Consider the following 14,864-nt stretch of genomic DNA (forward strand, 5'->3'; position numbering starts at 1 on the left):
AAACAAAGCTTCCAAATAAATTTTTATTTTGTTTTCATCCTTAAAAACAATTCTTAAAACTAATTTATAAAACAGTTTTTAAAAACAAAAAGTTGAAATTGAATCAAACAGGCCCTTAGTATTTAGAAATGATTTTTCCTTTTGTATTTTTATTTTGAATGGAGAATCACACCCAAGAAAACTGGTTTAAGAGTTTAATAAAATTCAAACTTGTTTTCAAAATTTAATTTAATTCACTATTAAAGTAGTGTTGTACAGTTCAAATAATTATGGTTCAATTAACCATATATTTTGTCCACTTCTAATTTTAATGCAACATTCATACGTTGAAAAACATTAATGAGAAAGTCTGCAAATTGGAGCATCTTGACACATGTTGATAGAAATCAGTTTTCGGTTGCTATATACATTATGTGCTTCTGAAGTGAAGTTCTTGCTTATCTAGAAAATTGGATCCTCTGTTGCTTCAAATCTAACAATTCACAACTGATCCACATTTGTAGATACAGTTTCAGGAGAAACATCCTCAGAAAATATGAAGTACTTAGTTGCACTAAAAATGCTGGCTAGATGCAGAATTACACTTTGATACGAGTAGCTCGGGGACAGGACAGGTTTTGGAAGAGAAGGGACACATGTTGGAAGAAATTCGTTTTTGTTGTAGACTGGTGCATACAAGGTCAACACTGTCTGGCAAAAAATGAATCTGCACAAGGTAGGAAACAAAAAGATATGCTGGTTAGAGAACTGAGAATTATTATGGGCAATAACAATAACAAAATCGAGAAACATCAGATCAAAAATGAAGATAAACTTTACCTCAAAAGAAGTCTCCTTATGAAGGGATCGCCTAAAACCTGTCCCCAAACTGGATCAAGCGTGTCTGATGATGCCAATGCCAATCCCCAGTTATTTAATGATGACGAGAGCAGCATTTCAGCTTTATTGTACAAGTCCTGAAATCAAATTTAAGTTGCTGAATGATGAAGTACCGAGCATAGAAATTTCTCACTTCCACAAAATGAAAAGAATTTACAGAAACAAAAAAACAGGGAACTCAGGTAGCATTAAGGAAAAATAAGGCATACCAAATCAATATCAGTGCCTGAAAATCCTAGCAGCAGACAGAAAGCTTGCAGAGGAGCTGTAAGAAACATGGTGAATAAGCTCCCATTTGAGGTATGTGAGAAATCAGACGCAATAGGAGGCAAACGGCTTGGAGAAAGGAGCATTGCCACTGACTCTCCTTTACTTGCCTCTGCTATGACCTGCACATTCTATTGATTGCTTGTCAAGTGTGTTGTAGCTAGTAAGATGTGAAAATGGAGAACTTAATCACAAGTAATAAAATTGTTATAGTTGAAATAACCACAATACCTATAGTTAAACTTTTATAGGTTTACATACTCTGAATATTTTTTTGTAAATTCCAGATAGAGGTGCCTTGCGGCCAAACCCCAAAACACTATATAATAATAAGGATAACCACCATTTCCGGGAGAGCCCAAAAAAATACACAAATAAAGAAAGAAAAAGTGACAGCCATAGATTTTTCACTAAATATTTGGTGTTCCTCTGACATCTCTAATGCCACATCAATGTAGGCACTACGAACTACAATTGAATTGGGAAATCAAACCACCTAGCTGTCAATTTATGATTTTTTCTTTCTAAATCCATATTACTAGCACTCAAACTATTCTAAAGTTGGCATTAATTCCTACCAAATTATGGGGTAAAGTTGGCATTAATAAACTTACTTTTACAGATACAAGTGATAATTCAATAAAAAAAATTTATCAAACAAAATCAAGAAAAAAATTACTGAAGTGGTAAGGCTTGCCTTAAAAGCATTGCTGTTGTCATTATCAATGACTAAAAGAAGTGGTCTTCTAGTAAACGGTAGAAAGTCAGATGGATATATGCAGTTCGATCCTGAAAAGGAATTCGGTTAAAGTAGTCTAGTTTTCAAATAAAACCATGTATATTATGAGAACTCATAATATCATCATAATACAGATTTATGCACTGGATGACAGTTAAGATGACACAATATTTCAATCAATACGTATGACCATAACTAATGTTAAATCCTTGGGTTTTAAGTCCTCTATTCAATATGCTTGGACCTATTTAAGCAAACTAACACCAAATGGAAAGAACCGATTTAAACAAGTAACTATCAGAACACTTAAACATTGCACAGGTTCATAAACATAACCATTACGACTAACAAAACTTGTCATGAACAAATTCTGCAAATGTTTGAGAAACTAGGTGGAGGACAGCGAATGGTGGAGTCTTCAATACATCCTCTTATGTAAGAGCCATTAGAGGCTTGAAGCATGGACAATACAGAATACACAAGCTCATTTTATGCCAAAATTGACTATAGTAATGAAGGCAGGTGACGAGGAATCAATCACTGGCCATTTGATTCCAAACCCATCTCTGTAATGCTGTGCATCAATAGACAAAAATCAGTCCCAAGTGATGTTTCAACAGCCCAGCAGCCATCTTGCCTCTGCTGTCACGTTTTTTTAAATTTTGACAACTTTCATACACATTGCACATCTGACAGAAATCCATAGAAAGAGATGATGACAGGCTAAGCAAGTGAGAGAGCAAGAAAGAAAAGAAAACTTCTGTTAATACAGAATCAAGGAGACTATCATCCTCTAAGGCTTTCTTTGCGAGTTGGGTTTTGGAGGGGAGGAGAGGGCTTACTTATCTTTTATAAACCTAAGACACTATATGTTTTTAAAAATGAACCAAGTGTGATTGAAGTATTATGTGATCATCTATCATGTTCTTCTTTCAATCTTTTTTTTTAAATATCAAATATATATCAAAATATAAACTTAGCCCTCCAAAGTCTAGACTAATTTTCCCCTCTACACATTTCTTTCTGTCTCATGAATCTTATCCCTAACAACGTCATTCTGGCAAAGGTTCCATAGGCTTCGCTTTTAGTATTATCATGGCCTGGCCTGTGGCTTGGTATACTCACCATCATAAGATTACAAGATGCTCCAAATGGTGACACCGCCCAACTGGACCTTCAAACCACTGTCCCACAAACCACACTTGACTTTCTGGTGCATCGCACATGCTTTCAACGTTTCCCCAGCTTACTCCAAAATATCAGTTGAATTCCTCATTTGGATCACATCTCCATTCCTTTGAACTGCATCTGCATCATCCAACGGGTATCCAGTTACCTCATTGTTTATTTCTATAAATTCTTTACCCAGTCTCTCATTAGCAGATGGCTCCACTGCTCCAGTCATTGGTAATGGCAATGTCAGTCTACTGATTCAGTGACTTTATCTTCTGTATGTACTGCGTGTGTTAACCCCTTTTCTATTCAATGTATTATCTGTTTGACTGCTGGTAAACCTTCATGTTTCCTCAATTTGGTTATTCACTTTTATATATATCACTCATTATGTCAGTTAGAATAATCTGGCAGAGCACTATATACCAATCTGAGGCACATTCAGTTGCATGAGATAGCTTTGGGAGGAAGGATACAGGATTCGTTCCTTTAGCATGTGTATGCAATATGCACATATGCTAGAAATGTATGTTGATCTTATTATTTTGTCTGGCTTTATTGAATATATACTTGGTAATTAGCCCATTGGCACACATTGTAATTATTGTAAATCCATGAATTTACTAGATTTGTCAGATTAAACAACCAAACTAGAAAATGCATTTACAAATCTCTCAGAGCTCGTCAAGTTGGTTATATTTTTAAAACATACAGCATATAAATTATATGCCCTAACTTCAGGGAAAATCTTGGTATATTAGCTTAGATGTTATTTATTATTTAGTCTGTAAAAGAATATAAATAAAGCAGTGCCCAATTAAAAGAATGTGTAATCTAATGAAAATATATAACACTGCAAAAATGAGGATGAGAACACATTGTTGTTTAGATTTTTTTCCTCCACATAGAAGCATAGCATAAGACAACAGCTAAAATCTAAGGGGAGGCAACTAGTGGCAGCTAAAATGCCATATATAAGAAAAACATACATGTGTTTTCTTGTTCAAAAAACAATATCCATTTACAGCGGGGAAATGTGACAGAACCCAAGCGCTGTCATTTGCAATAACTAAACTAACAAAGCAAGAACAGAAAGTACCTTTATCTCCACGGGAACCAAAGTTTAAACAACCAGATTCATTATGTCCTGCCCCACTAGATCCTGCTCCTGCATTTAACGTAGAAAGCAGAGTTCACCTTTCAGTATAGGAATTATATTGACGTCGAAGCATGATATAACCTACACATTGACATCCTTGAAGTCCTGGTTAATAGAGGATATCTAACCTGAAGCTGACAAATATACAAGGAGAATACCATCCAATGGAAGCTCCTCACAAATTGTGGCAAGAACCTAGCCATTAAAATGATAAACGATATTATATACTCAAATAACTTGCGATCTAGAGAAAAAAGAATGGAAGAAATAGTCACACTGATATCATGAACCCTTTTCTTCTAGTTGCAAAAAAGCAGGGAGGGACAATATCACTATATTTTAAAAAGAATAAATGGCTTGATCCAAATCTTCTTAACACATTCATCCCTCATATGATATTTTTGGGAGGATGCGAAGGGAATAGAATGTTATCCCCGTCTTTAAAACAAGAAAACATGCTTTTGAATTCACACAAATGTTTAGGATGTACAAAAAAGTAATCAAGGCTACACAAGTCCCTAAATTACATGTTAGAGGTAGTCAACTTCTTTCTATATTTATTGTTTAAAAAAATTAAATAGCTTCAACTTCAAGCCATTGCTCATTTCTTTCAAGACATAAAGAAAAATATTATTAGTTTACAACTAGAATCTCAGGCTAAAACCCTGGTTCTAAGTAACAGCCTCATGAGAAGGGGATCATTGTCCAAACTCCATACTCTTGCCAGGAAGTCGATATGGCATTGTGAGACACTTCACTGGTCTGAAAAACTAAGAAAATGCAAGGGAAGACCAATTTGGTCATGTTAAGCATTAAGATTACTAACATCATTAGGATTGTTATTATCAGTGTTAGTGAGTTATGTTTGTACTATTTGTACTTGACCTAGATTACAAGTATAATAGGCTATAAACTCAATGTTGTGCATTTGAGGACATATCACAATAATTTAGAGTTTCGTCAATGAAAATTTCTCTCTTTTTTTTACATCAAATAGCTGAACCTTAATTACCGAATGGAATCAGAAGCCCGATTGGATCCAAGAACTACATGGTTATAGGTCCATGGAAAAGCAAACAAAGAATAATATATACTTTTCATACTTACAGCTATGAAATGTGTCAGTGAAGGACGGTATAATATAGCTTTCCATGGGTTTGCCGGTAACGTAGGATCAGCAATATCTTGTAAGTAACTGATACGACCAGTCCCAGTTGCCCCATTCTGACTAAGTTTTGAGCCACTAGATTGATAAAACGAGCCACTAGGTTCCCACTCCAAACATTGAAGCATCCTAAAAGTGTCAATAGTGAGCTCCGAAAACTTAACCTGTTCAGAAATCATCACATTCACATTTAAAACCAATAGTAATGAAAGTCCATAACATTTTACCGGCAGTAAGAAACCTAACATTTTAATTAAGTTTATTGTATAAGTGTTTATGTATAAACTCTTTCTAAAATCAAAGAGAAAATCCTGCATAATCCCTGTATAAGCTATTTCTACAAGCTAATTAGAGGAGCCTAAATACAACTTATTCCCTCCAATCGCCTAAATGCATTAATTCTCTCAAATGACTAGCTGTTTCACTCTATTCCCTCTTACTAGTATTTATAAACATCAGAGTCTGACCTTAATAACTTAAGAGTTTACCTATTATATTATCTTCATTATGTGATAATGAGATAGCAATGTGTAACAAGCAGAATTATTGATGTTAACAGTTGCTGACAAAGTGACCTCGGCATGTCTTGTGTTCAAGCAACTAGTTTTCATTGAATTTAGCCATATCTGTTTATCAGACGAAAATAACGGACACACATACAAATAGAGACAGAGAGAGAAGGGCACTGACCATACTGTGTGTTTTCAGTTTTCTCGTAATACTTGTTACCATATTTATCAACACCAACAAGAGTTGCCCCAATATTGTGGATCTTGGTTTGCCTGCATAATATGGTATACATTCATCAAATATTTGAAAAAAGATATTCCTTCGTACAATTATCAGAAAGCAATATTTTTTTTTCAAAAAATTTAAAATTTATAATATTTCATCGTATAAAATAAAAAATCCAGAATATTTTAGAATATCTGATATTTCTACTTACAAACACAAAAAATACGGTTTAATTCAAAAAAAAACCCTACTAGGAAAAACTTTTAAAAATTCCAAAAATATTAATGAAAGACAAAATGGTAAAAATAGTTGAGATGTGGGGGTGCCGGGTCAAGTTGGAGAGTGGCAGGATAAATTCTCTAATAGCAATAGACTAGTGGGCCTTGTGAACCAAAGCCAAGCCCAATCCAACAAAGATCAATACTAACATTTTTTATTTTCCAATTTCCACTTCCAATTCCAAGTAGTTGCAGTAGTACTGATTTCTGAAGAGACCGAGTAGTACTGATTTCCACTTCCAATTCCAAGTGCGAACTCGAAGCAATGGATAGAGAATGGGGTTCAAAACCGGGAAGCGGCGGAGCCGCGACGGCGCAAAACGAAGCAATAGACCGCCGCGAGCGTCTCCGACGACTAGCACTCGAAACAATAGATCTAGCCAAAGATCCATATTTCATGCGCAATCATCTCGGTAGCTACGAGTGCAAACTCTGTTTAACTCTCCACAACAACGAAGGAAACTACCTCGCACATACTCAAGGCAAACGCCATCAAACCAATCTCGCTAAGCGTGCTGCTCGTGAAGCTAAAGATGCTCCCACTCAACCTCAACCTCATAAGCGGAAGCTTAACCTTAAGAAAACTGGTATGGAACCCTTAATTCTTGTTTATTTTGTTTATTTGGTAATTGGAATGATTAATTGGATATATTTTGTTTGTTTGCAGTTAAGATTGGTCGTCCGGGTTACCGTGTAACTAAACAATTTGATCCTGACACTAAGCAAAGATCACTCCTTTTTCAGGTTTTTCTTGTTTTCTTAACCCAAAAATATATTCTTTCAAGTTTAAATGTATGTTGAATTATAGGCAAAAAATGCTTAAATAACTTATTTGGTACAATTAAATAGCCAAGAGGATTGTAAAAGCAATTTGGCTTAAATTATACATATAAGCTATGAATCACCGGCTGAAAATAATAGGCGTGTCCGTGTCGGCGACACTTGTGATTAGGTTCAATTGATTCATTTTTTAAAATTATTATCGGTGTTAGTGTCGGTGTTGGTTCCATGTTTGTGTCTGTGCTTCATAGCATATATGTTAGAACCTTTTAGTTCTTAGATTTTAATGGTTATATAGTTCTAACCAATTTTGGGAAAACTTGGAGGATTAGGAATAATGATAATATACAAAAAGATATAGGAATAAGAGGATTGTGAATGGAAGTGTTAGACAGAAAATTAGGGCAGCGTAGTAGTATTAGTAGAAAATTTGATGGGTTGAGTCTCATAATAGTTGGGTTGTTTGGGTATGTGTTGACTCATAGAAATGACAGTGGAGTAGTTTGGATAAAAAATACTAGTATATAACTGCATATACTAGGGGAACAGGCAGGGACACCAGGTATACTATAGGTCACACCATTAAGAGGGATTTGGATTGAAATGGTTTGTAATTAGGTACAATTTATTTATGATATGACATTATGATATGATGATGTTGCTTATTCCATGTATACGACTCAGCGAGAGAAGAGTCTGGTGGTGATGGTGGTTGTTATCAATTACACTTCTTCTTGTGGGTATTAGGGTATAAAGAATGTTATAAAGAATGGTATTAGGTAGAAAATCAGGGCAGCACTGTTGTGGAAAAGATGGTGGAGTTGTATATTGGTTGGTTTATTTGGGTATGTGGGGAGAAGACTCGTAGAAACATTAGTGTGGAGAGTAAATTAGATGAAGGATCATACAAAAATTAGATGAAGTTGCATATTGGTTGATTTTAAATGGTTAGTCTTTGAACACAGTTCATTATAGGACATTATGATCATGATGCTGCTTAGCCCATATATTCGACTATGTGCAAAAAGATTGTGGTGGCGGTGGTTGTTGATGTCAATAAACTTCTCCTCGTGACTTTCTCAACATTGAATTGTTCTAACATTGTTATATACGATAGATTGATAGTAATATAATTTCTTTGAAAATTTCTATTGATGCAGATTGAATATCCTGAGATTGAAGACCTTGCAAAGCCTAGGCATCGATTTATGTCCTCCTATGAGCAGGTAAACTGTTAAGGCAAAGTTGTCAAATTATTTGTTGCATGTAGGCCATCTTTTAACCTTTCCGTTTTTGTGTATATAGAGGGTGCAACCATTTGATAAAAGATATCAGTATCTCTTGTTTGCAGCTGAACCATATGAAACAATTTCTTTCAAGGTAAATAATTGCTCTAGTTTATTATTTATCGTGTTTAAGTCCTCGAATACGTTTGTTGAGCTGTGGAAGTTTATTTGTTTGTACTTGTTAATCTACATTTTCAGGTCCCTAGCACAGAGATTGACAAGTCCACGCCAAAGTTTTTCTCGCATTGGGACCCAGATTCCAAGATGTTTACGGTCGGTACATTTAATCCTCTTAAATATCCATGATGTAAAAGTTTGTCCATCCAAGTGTACATATGTTGTGTAATTGTGAAAGTTAATAATTCATGCATATGTATCATCCAAGCAAAACCAAAAACTTTTCAAAAGAAAAAGAATGCTCACTGTGTTCTTGAAGAACTTTTTTGTAGATAAAACATCTTTTGATGAATTTTTTTTCTTGATATCAAAATATGCTAATTAAAACGCACTTAATCTTTAGTCATCATAGAACCAGTTTGGCCGGTTATATCAAAATCTTTGCATTTTAATTGTTTTCCCTTGTGCAAACTAATGATTCAAGCAAGCAGTTAATTGTGGAACTACGATGAGTATTTCCATCCTTTCATGCATTCTCTTTGTTCCTTTTGGTTGTGACATGCATGCATTGTTGATATTTTATTTCCACTAGCAGCTACTGACTCCAGAACTGTTGCTATGTCTTCAGCTGCAGTTGTATTTTAAAATCAAACCACTAGAGGTAACCAAACCACAGCCACCTGCATCTACTCCCAATGGCACCACAGCACCCGGTGTTCCTCCAAGGCCAATGCCCCCAGCATCACAAGCTCCATTACCACCACCACCTCCTCCCCAAGGGCTGCCTCCTGGCGCACCTTTGGGAAATCCTCCTCGAGCCCCTCCACCTCCAATGTCAGGATCAATGCCTCCACCACCTCCTATGTCTGCAAATGGTCCAAGACCTGTACCCGGTGCAATGCCGCCTCTTCCACCTCCAGCTCCCCTTGGCGCTCGACCTCCATCAATGCCACCTCCGCAAGGTTTTCCAGGCCAACAAATGTAGAGCTAGGGCATCTGTTTGCCTCCGCCAATTGCACATGACCTACCCAGTCCGCATGGCAGTATGCTGATCAGTATCGTGTGTTAAATAGTTGTAGTTGGACGCGCCTTATCCTCTGGGTCTCAGTATATTTGTTATGTCAGATGCTAGTTTTCATAAACAATACCCCAAATTGGCAATACATTGTTTATTGCATCTCATTTTTGCAACTTACAAATTTATACATTTGATTTGCAGTATCAAGTTGTTTGGTATTTAATGTTTATGTTGACCATCTTTCACTAAACGTGGTTCTCCAATCCCAAGGTATAGATGGAAATGTTTTGGTTTGTACCGTAGCACAAGAACATCCATAGGCATCCGTGATAATTAATGTAATAACATTGTTGCTTTATCATTATTTGCTTACTTAAATATTTTGTGCATCATCTTCATCAACCAAAGTTGTTTTGAACTTCAATTGTATTAGTATGTCGATTTGGAGGAAAGGGTAAAACTGTGAATCAAATATTGTCAATATGATCACAGATCAGTTCTAGACTTCGTCTTCAAAAGATTTCATTATAAAAGCACCAAAGTTACATGAATAGATGTTCATGTTTTTTACCTCTAACATGTGTACACATGAAAAAACATAAATTGTTACGTGTAAAAGAAAATATCCAGATAAATCACACTAGCATATAGTAAAACATTGAAAAGTAGGAATAATTTAATTTAGATTGATCCAATCTAAAAGTTGTTTAAATGACAATGTACAAAAGCAAGCAATTGCTTTTATTCTTATGCATAACTCTTGCTTTTATTCTTATGCATAACTCTAATACATCACACAGCTCAATGCATTATGCACCATTAGGAACACAGTATCATCATATACTCATACATATATGAAAATGGTGTCTGCAAAGGTGGTACAAAGATAGTTAATTTTCTATAAAAGTTCAGAACAAAAACTGATGAGATAAGAAAACATAGAAAAGCAAAGGTGGTACAAAGATAGCTAATTTTCTATAAAAGTTCAGAACAAAAACTGATAAGATAAGAAAACATAGAAAAAGCAGATGCTTCTTATTCACGAGCAACAACAAGCACTTGTTTACCAACATTGCGACCACTAAAAAGGCCAACCAAAGCTGCAGGACCATTCTCAAGACCCTCAGCTATATCTTCCACATACACAATTTTCTCCTCTCTGATATGAGGGAGGACAAACTCCAAGAATTTCGGATATAGGTGAAAGAAATCAGCACTGTTAAAACCTTCCATTCGAATCCGCTTATATATGATATGTGCCAAATTCGTTACACCTTCAGGTTGAGTAAGATTATACTGTGAAATCATTCCACATGCAGGTATGCGGCCATGAACTCTCATATTCAATAGTACAGCATCAAGTGTCTTTCCTCCAACATTCTCAAAGTAAATATCAATGCCTTCAGGAAAGTACCTGATTTGTATATTGCCATACATTAGTCAATAATCACTACTCAAAGCACAACAAGTAACACCTAAAACTTTCTATTACCAAACTCCTAAATACTGAATACAAACCTTTTCAAAGTTGCATTGAGGTCAGGCTCTTCCTTGTAATTGAAACCTTCATCAAATCCAAATTTGTTCTTCAACATATCCACCTGATTGTAAGACATGCATTCAATCAAATGGACTAAAAGAAACTCCTCGTAGCAAGGAATAAGTGATCGTGATTTTACATTCATTTTTGTAGATAGAAAAAACTGTTCGCGTATTAGATGTTATGTTAATACTTTCTTTTTCGTCAAACTAGTTCAACTACCTAACTCGCGTATGTGATGGTGATTCATGAAATAACATAAAACTCAAACTATTACAACAGTACCTTCTCCTTACTTCCAGCACTTCCAATGACATAACAACCATGCAATTTAGCGAATTGTCCGACAAGTTGTCCAACTGCACCAGATGCAGCCGAAACAAAGACATTCTCTCCTTTCTTAGGAGTGCCTAATTCAAAGAAACCTCCATAAGCAGTTATTCCTGGCATACCTGCTCTCAGAGAAAAACACAACATATGTCAAAAAAGAACAACAGAATGACAGAAAACTACGCGACCAACATCAATATAAATTGAAATTGTTGAATACATACGGAGAATTCCGGTGTAGTAGGATAGTGGAACATCAGTGTGCTCAATTTTGAAAAGTATTTGAGTTGAAGGGACTAAACTGTACTCTTCCCATTTAGAGAATCCCCACACTAAATCACCTTCCTTGTAATCAGGATTTCCAGATTCAAGGACTTTAGACACCCCAAAACCTGCTATTACCTGTAATTACTCAATAGATCATCACAAACTATCAAACAAGTTGATCCATGAAGATTATAATTTACACATAAAAAACCTACTTTTATGATCAAATTTGACATATACTCAAAAGGGTTATCCGCAAAAGCATTAACTTTACCGACTGAGGGGTGTAGGAAAAAGGACTGGGAGTTCCTTGTGTTTTGTTCATGAGATTCCGCATGTATGGATCACAAGACAAGTAGAGATTTTTGAGAAGAACATCGCTGGAACCTTGAGAGTAATGGTACTGTCAACTATGTTCATGTCTGATTCTTTAGGAAAACCAGACACATAGTCCTTCAGAATCACTTGCTTGTTCCTCACTTGTGCCATGTTTGGAATTATTTCAGTTCATTCAGTTTACAATAGAAAAGTGATGAATATGGAGGGTAAGTTAAGCATAACTATAAAAGTGAGATCATCAGGTTGAAAAGTTCAAGGAATGAATGAATGGTAGAAAGTAGTAACATGATAATATTATTAGTAATAATTCATTTCAATTTACATTTAAGTTTAATTTAGTTTGTATTTGAATTTGCATTTTGCTTTGAGTAGTATATAAATCAAATATGGTTTTAGTTTGTAATAGAATTTGATTCATAACAAAATTTCAAAAAAATTGTTAGAATTTGTTAGAAACTTTTTTCTCTCTCTTCCATCTTCATCATCTTTCCCTTCTTTCTGATGTGCAACAACAATTGGTATCAGAGCATGGTTCAGATCCACAGAAAACTCCAAGGGAAACACGAGTGAACGTGAGACGCGTGTGATTGATTTCATTTCTTGAATTCGCGTTGAACTTACGATCGGAATCGTAATAGAATCACATTTCTTGATTCTAAGGAATTGAGAAACACAAGTCTTTGGTGAGGTCTGAGTGATTCCTTGCACAAGAACGATGATGAACGGTGGAAACAGTAGCTTAAATATGAAACTTCCAGTATTTGATGGAAAAATTGGAATTGGTGGATGATTTAGATGCAGGTGTTGTTTGGCGCTCAAGATGTTCTTGATCTCGTCAATCACAGTTATGCGCGGTTGCAGCGGATGTAATTGAGGCAAAAAAGAACACATATAGAGACTTGAGGAAGAAAGATCAGAAAACTCTGTTATACATCCATCAGTGTGTGGATGTGAATGTGTTTGAGAAGATCATTGATTCGACAACGACGAAGGCTGCGTGGGACACACTGGTAGTGTGCTACGACGACGATGTATCAGTGAAGAAGATGAAACTTCAGCCTCTACGTAAGCAGTATGAGAATCTCAACATTGAGAACAATGATAAGATACCAGATTATATCTCTAGAGTAATTCTGATCACAAATGAGATGAATTCTTGTGGAAAGACTCTTTCTGAGCAAGTAATAATTGAAAAGATACCGAGATCACTTACTCATCAGTTTGATTATATTATTATAGCAATTGAACATCCTAAGGATCTGAGCACCATGAGAATTGAAGAGCTGTAAAATAGTCTAGAGGCACAAGAGTTGCGTCTGATAGAGAGAATCTTTGAAAGAGAGATAGAGCAGACTCCGAAGACATCTTCTAGTAAGAAGAATCAGAAGCAATCTTGGTAGAGCAAGAAGAGACATGGTGGTGGTTATCAGAAGTCTCCAACTCTGATGATAAGAAACATCAGAAGAGAAATGAGAAGTTTGACAAGAAGAAGGTTCAATGTTCCTGCTGTAATAAGTTTGGTCACTTTGCTGCTGACTGTTGGTCAAACAAGGAAAGGAAATCAGAAGAAGAAAACATAGCCAGATGAGAGTCTGATGATGAACCTATGCTATTGATGGCATTTGAGTATGATGGTGGATATTTGATAGACTGATGGTATATTGACATTGACTGCTAAAATGATCTAACTGTGAACCAACAATGAATGATTAATTTTGACTCTAGAAAGTGGACAAAAATCAGGCATATTGATGATAAGTATCTGAATGCTGAAGGAATGAGAAATGTCAAGGTCAAAGTGAAAAACGACAAAACTGTTCTGATCAAGAATGTTTGGAATGTTTCTGGCATGAAGAGAAATCTGATGGGTGTATGTCAGCTAATTGAGAAAGATTTCTCAGTTAATATGAAGAAGAATCTCTTGAAGTTGTATGATTCTGATCAGAAGCTCATTATGCAGTCTGAACAGGGAAGTAACAGAACATTTAAGATGAATGTGGAAATAGCTGAAACTAAGTGCCTTAGTGCAGAAGATGCTGAAGGTGATAGTGAGTTGTGACACGAGAGATTAAGGCATCTGAACTTCAGAAGCTTATGGCATTTGAGTTGTAAGAAGCTGGTACATGGTATTCCTAAAATTGTGAAGCCTAAGAAGTCATGTGAGATATTCATGAAGGGTAAACAACCTAGATTGCCATTTGCATCAGAAGTAGCTCAAAGAGAAACATATGCTTTGAGAGTAGTGCATTCTGATGTATGTGGACAATTTGAAGTACCTTCACTTGGAGGAAACATGTACTTTGTGTCATTTGTAGATGATTTCAAAAGAATGTGTAACACACATCAAGTTTAAGCATGAGGTGTTTGATGAGTTTCAGAAGTTCAAGGTGAAGACTGAAAAACAAAGTGGTCATAAGTTGAAAATTATCCGAACTGGTGATGGAGGTGAGTATAACTCTACAGAGTTCATAAGGTTCTGTGAGGAGAATGAAATTGAGTACTAGGTTACTGCTCCATACACTCCTCAACATAATGGTCTTGATGAACGAAGAAACATAACTTTACTTGATATGACAAGGAGTATGATGAAGGAGAAAAATCTCCCTCACATCTTGTGGGGAGAAGTTGTTGCCACTGCAACATATGTGCTAAACATGTGTCTAACTAAGAAGCTGAAGGAAATTGTTCCTTTGGAGAAGTGGACTGGAAGGTGTTTGGTTCTGTTTATTATAAACATGTCCCAGATGCTAAAAGAGGAAGTTGAATGACTTTTGGTTTCTACGATTTCCACA

The 14,864-nt window shown here is 35.7% G+C and overlaps 2 protein-coding genes and 1 pseudogene across 2 annotated transcripts; 1 reads left to right on the plus strand and 2 right to left on the minus strand.

Moving 5' to 3' along the window:
* Positions 1–350: 350 nt before the first annotated feature.
* LOC127120058 (uncharacterized) lies at positions 351–6,231 on the minus strand. Its single transcript, XM_051050442.1, has 8 exons — positions 6,073–6,231; positions 5,325–5,546; positions 4,346–4,412; positions 4,158–4,226; positions 1,844–1,935; positions 1,089–1,268; positions 820–956; positions 351–706 (listed from the first exon to the last, which is right to left on the minus strand). The coding sequence occupies exons 1-8, from the start codon at positions 6,112–6,114 to the stop codon at positions 481–483; spliced, it is 1,035 nt and encodes a 344-aa protein (XP_050906399.1). The 5' UTR covers positions 6,115–6,231; the 3' UTR covers positions 351–480.
* A 335-nt stretch (positions 6,232–6,566) lies between these two features.
* Positions 6,567–9,957, plus strand: LOC127120071 (uncharacterized). The gene is made up of 6 exons (XM_051050453.1): positions 6,567–6,982; positions 7,063–7,139; positions 8,336–8,401; positions 8,481–8,555; positions 8,660–8,734; positions 9,207–9,957. Exons 1-6 carry the CDS (start codon positions 6,661–6,663, stop codon positions 9,561–9,563), a joined length of 972 nt encoding a protein of 323 aa, XP_050906410.1. The 5' UTR covers positions 6,567–6,660; the 3' UTR covers positions 9,564–9,957.
* Positions 9,958–10,415: 458 nt separating this feature from the next.
* LOC127120065 (2-alkenal reductase (NADP(+)-dependent)-like) lies at positions 10,416–12,377 on the minus strand (annotated as a pseudogene).
* Between the last annotated feature and the right edge of the window lie 2,487 nt (positions 12,378–14,864).

This window comes from Lathyrus oleraceus, chromosome 1, assembly GCF_024323335.1.
Source record: "Lathyrus oleraceus cultivar Zhongwan6 chromosome 1, CAAS_Psat_ZW6_1.0, whole genome shotgun sequence".
Classification (NCBI taxonomy): Eukaryota; Viridiplantae; Streptophyta; class Magnoliopsida; order Fabales; family Fabaceae; genus Lathyrus; species Lathyrus oleraceus.

Coding starts and splice junctions, on each gene's coding strand:
- LOC127120058 (XM_051050442.1), bottom strand. CDS start 6,114: ATGGTAACAAGTATTACGAGAAAACTGAAAACACACAGTATG. Junction 5,547..6,072: donor AACTGAAAACACACAGTATG/GTCAGTGCCCTT, acceptor ATTTCTGAACAG/GTTAAGTTTTCGGAGCTCAC. Junction 4,413..5,324: donor CACTGACACATTTCATAGCT/GTAAGTATGAAA, acceptor TTTAATGGCTAG/GTTCTTGCCACAATTTGTGA.
- LOC127120071 (XM_051050453.1), top strand. CDS start 6,661: ATGGATAGAGAATGGGGTTCAAAACCGGGAAGCGGCGGAGCCGCGACG. Junction 6,983..7,062: donor GCTTAACCTTAAGAAAACTG/GTATGGAACCCT, acceptor GTTTGTTTGCAG/TTAAGATTGGTCGTCCGGGT. Junction 8,402..8,480: donor TTATGTCCTCCTATGAGCAG/GTAAACTGTTAA, acceptor TTGTGTATATAG/AGGGTGCAACCATTTGATAA.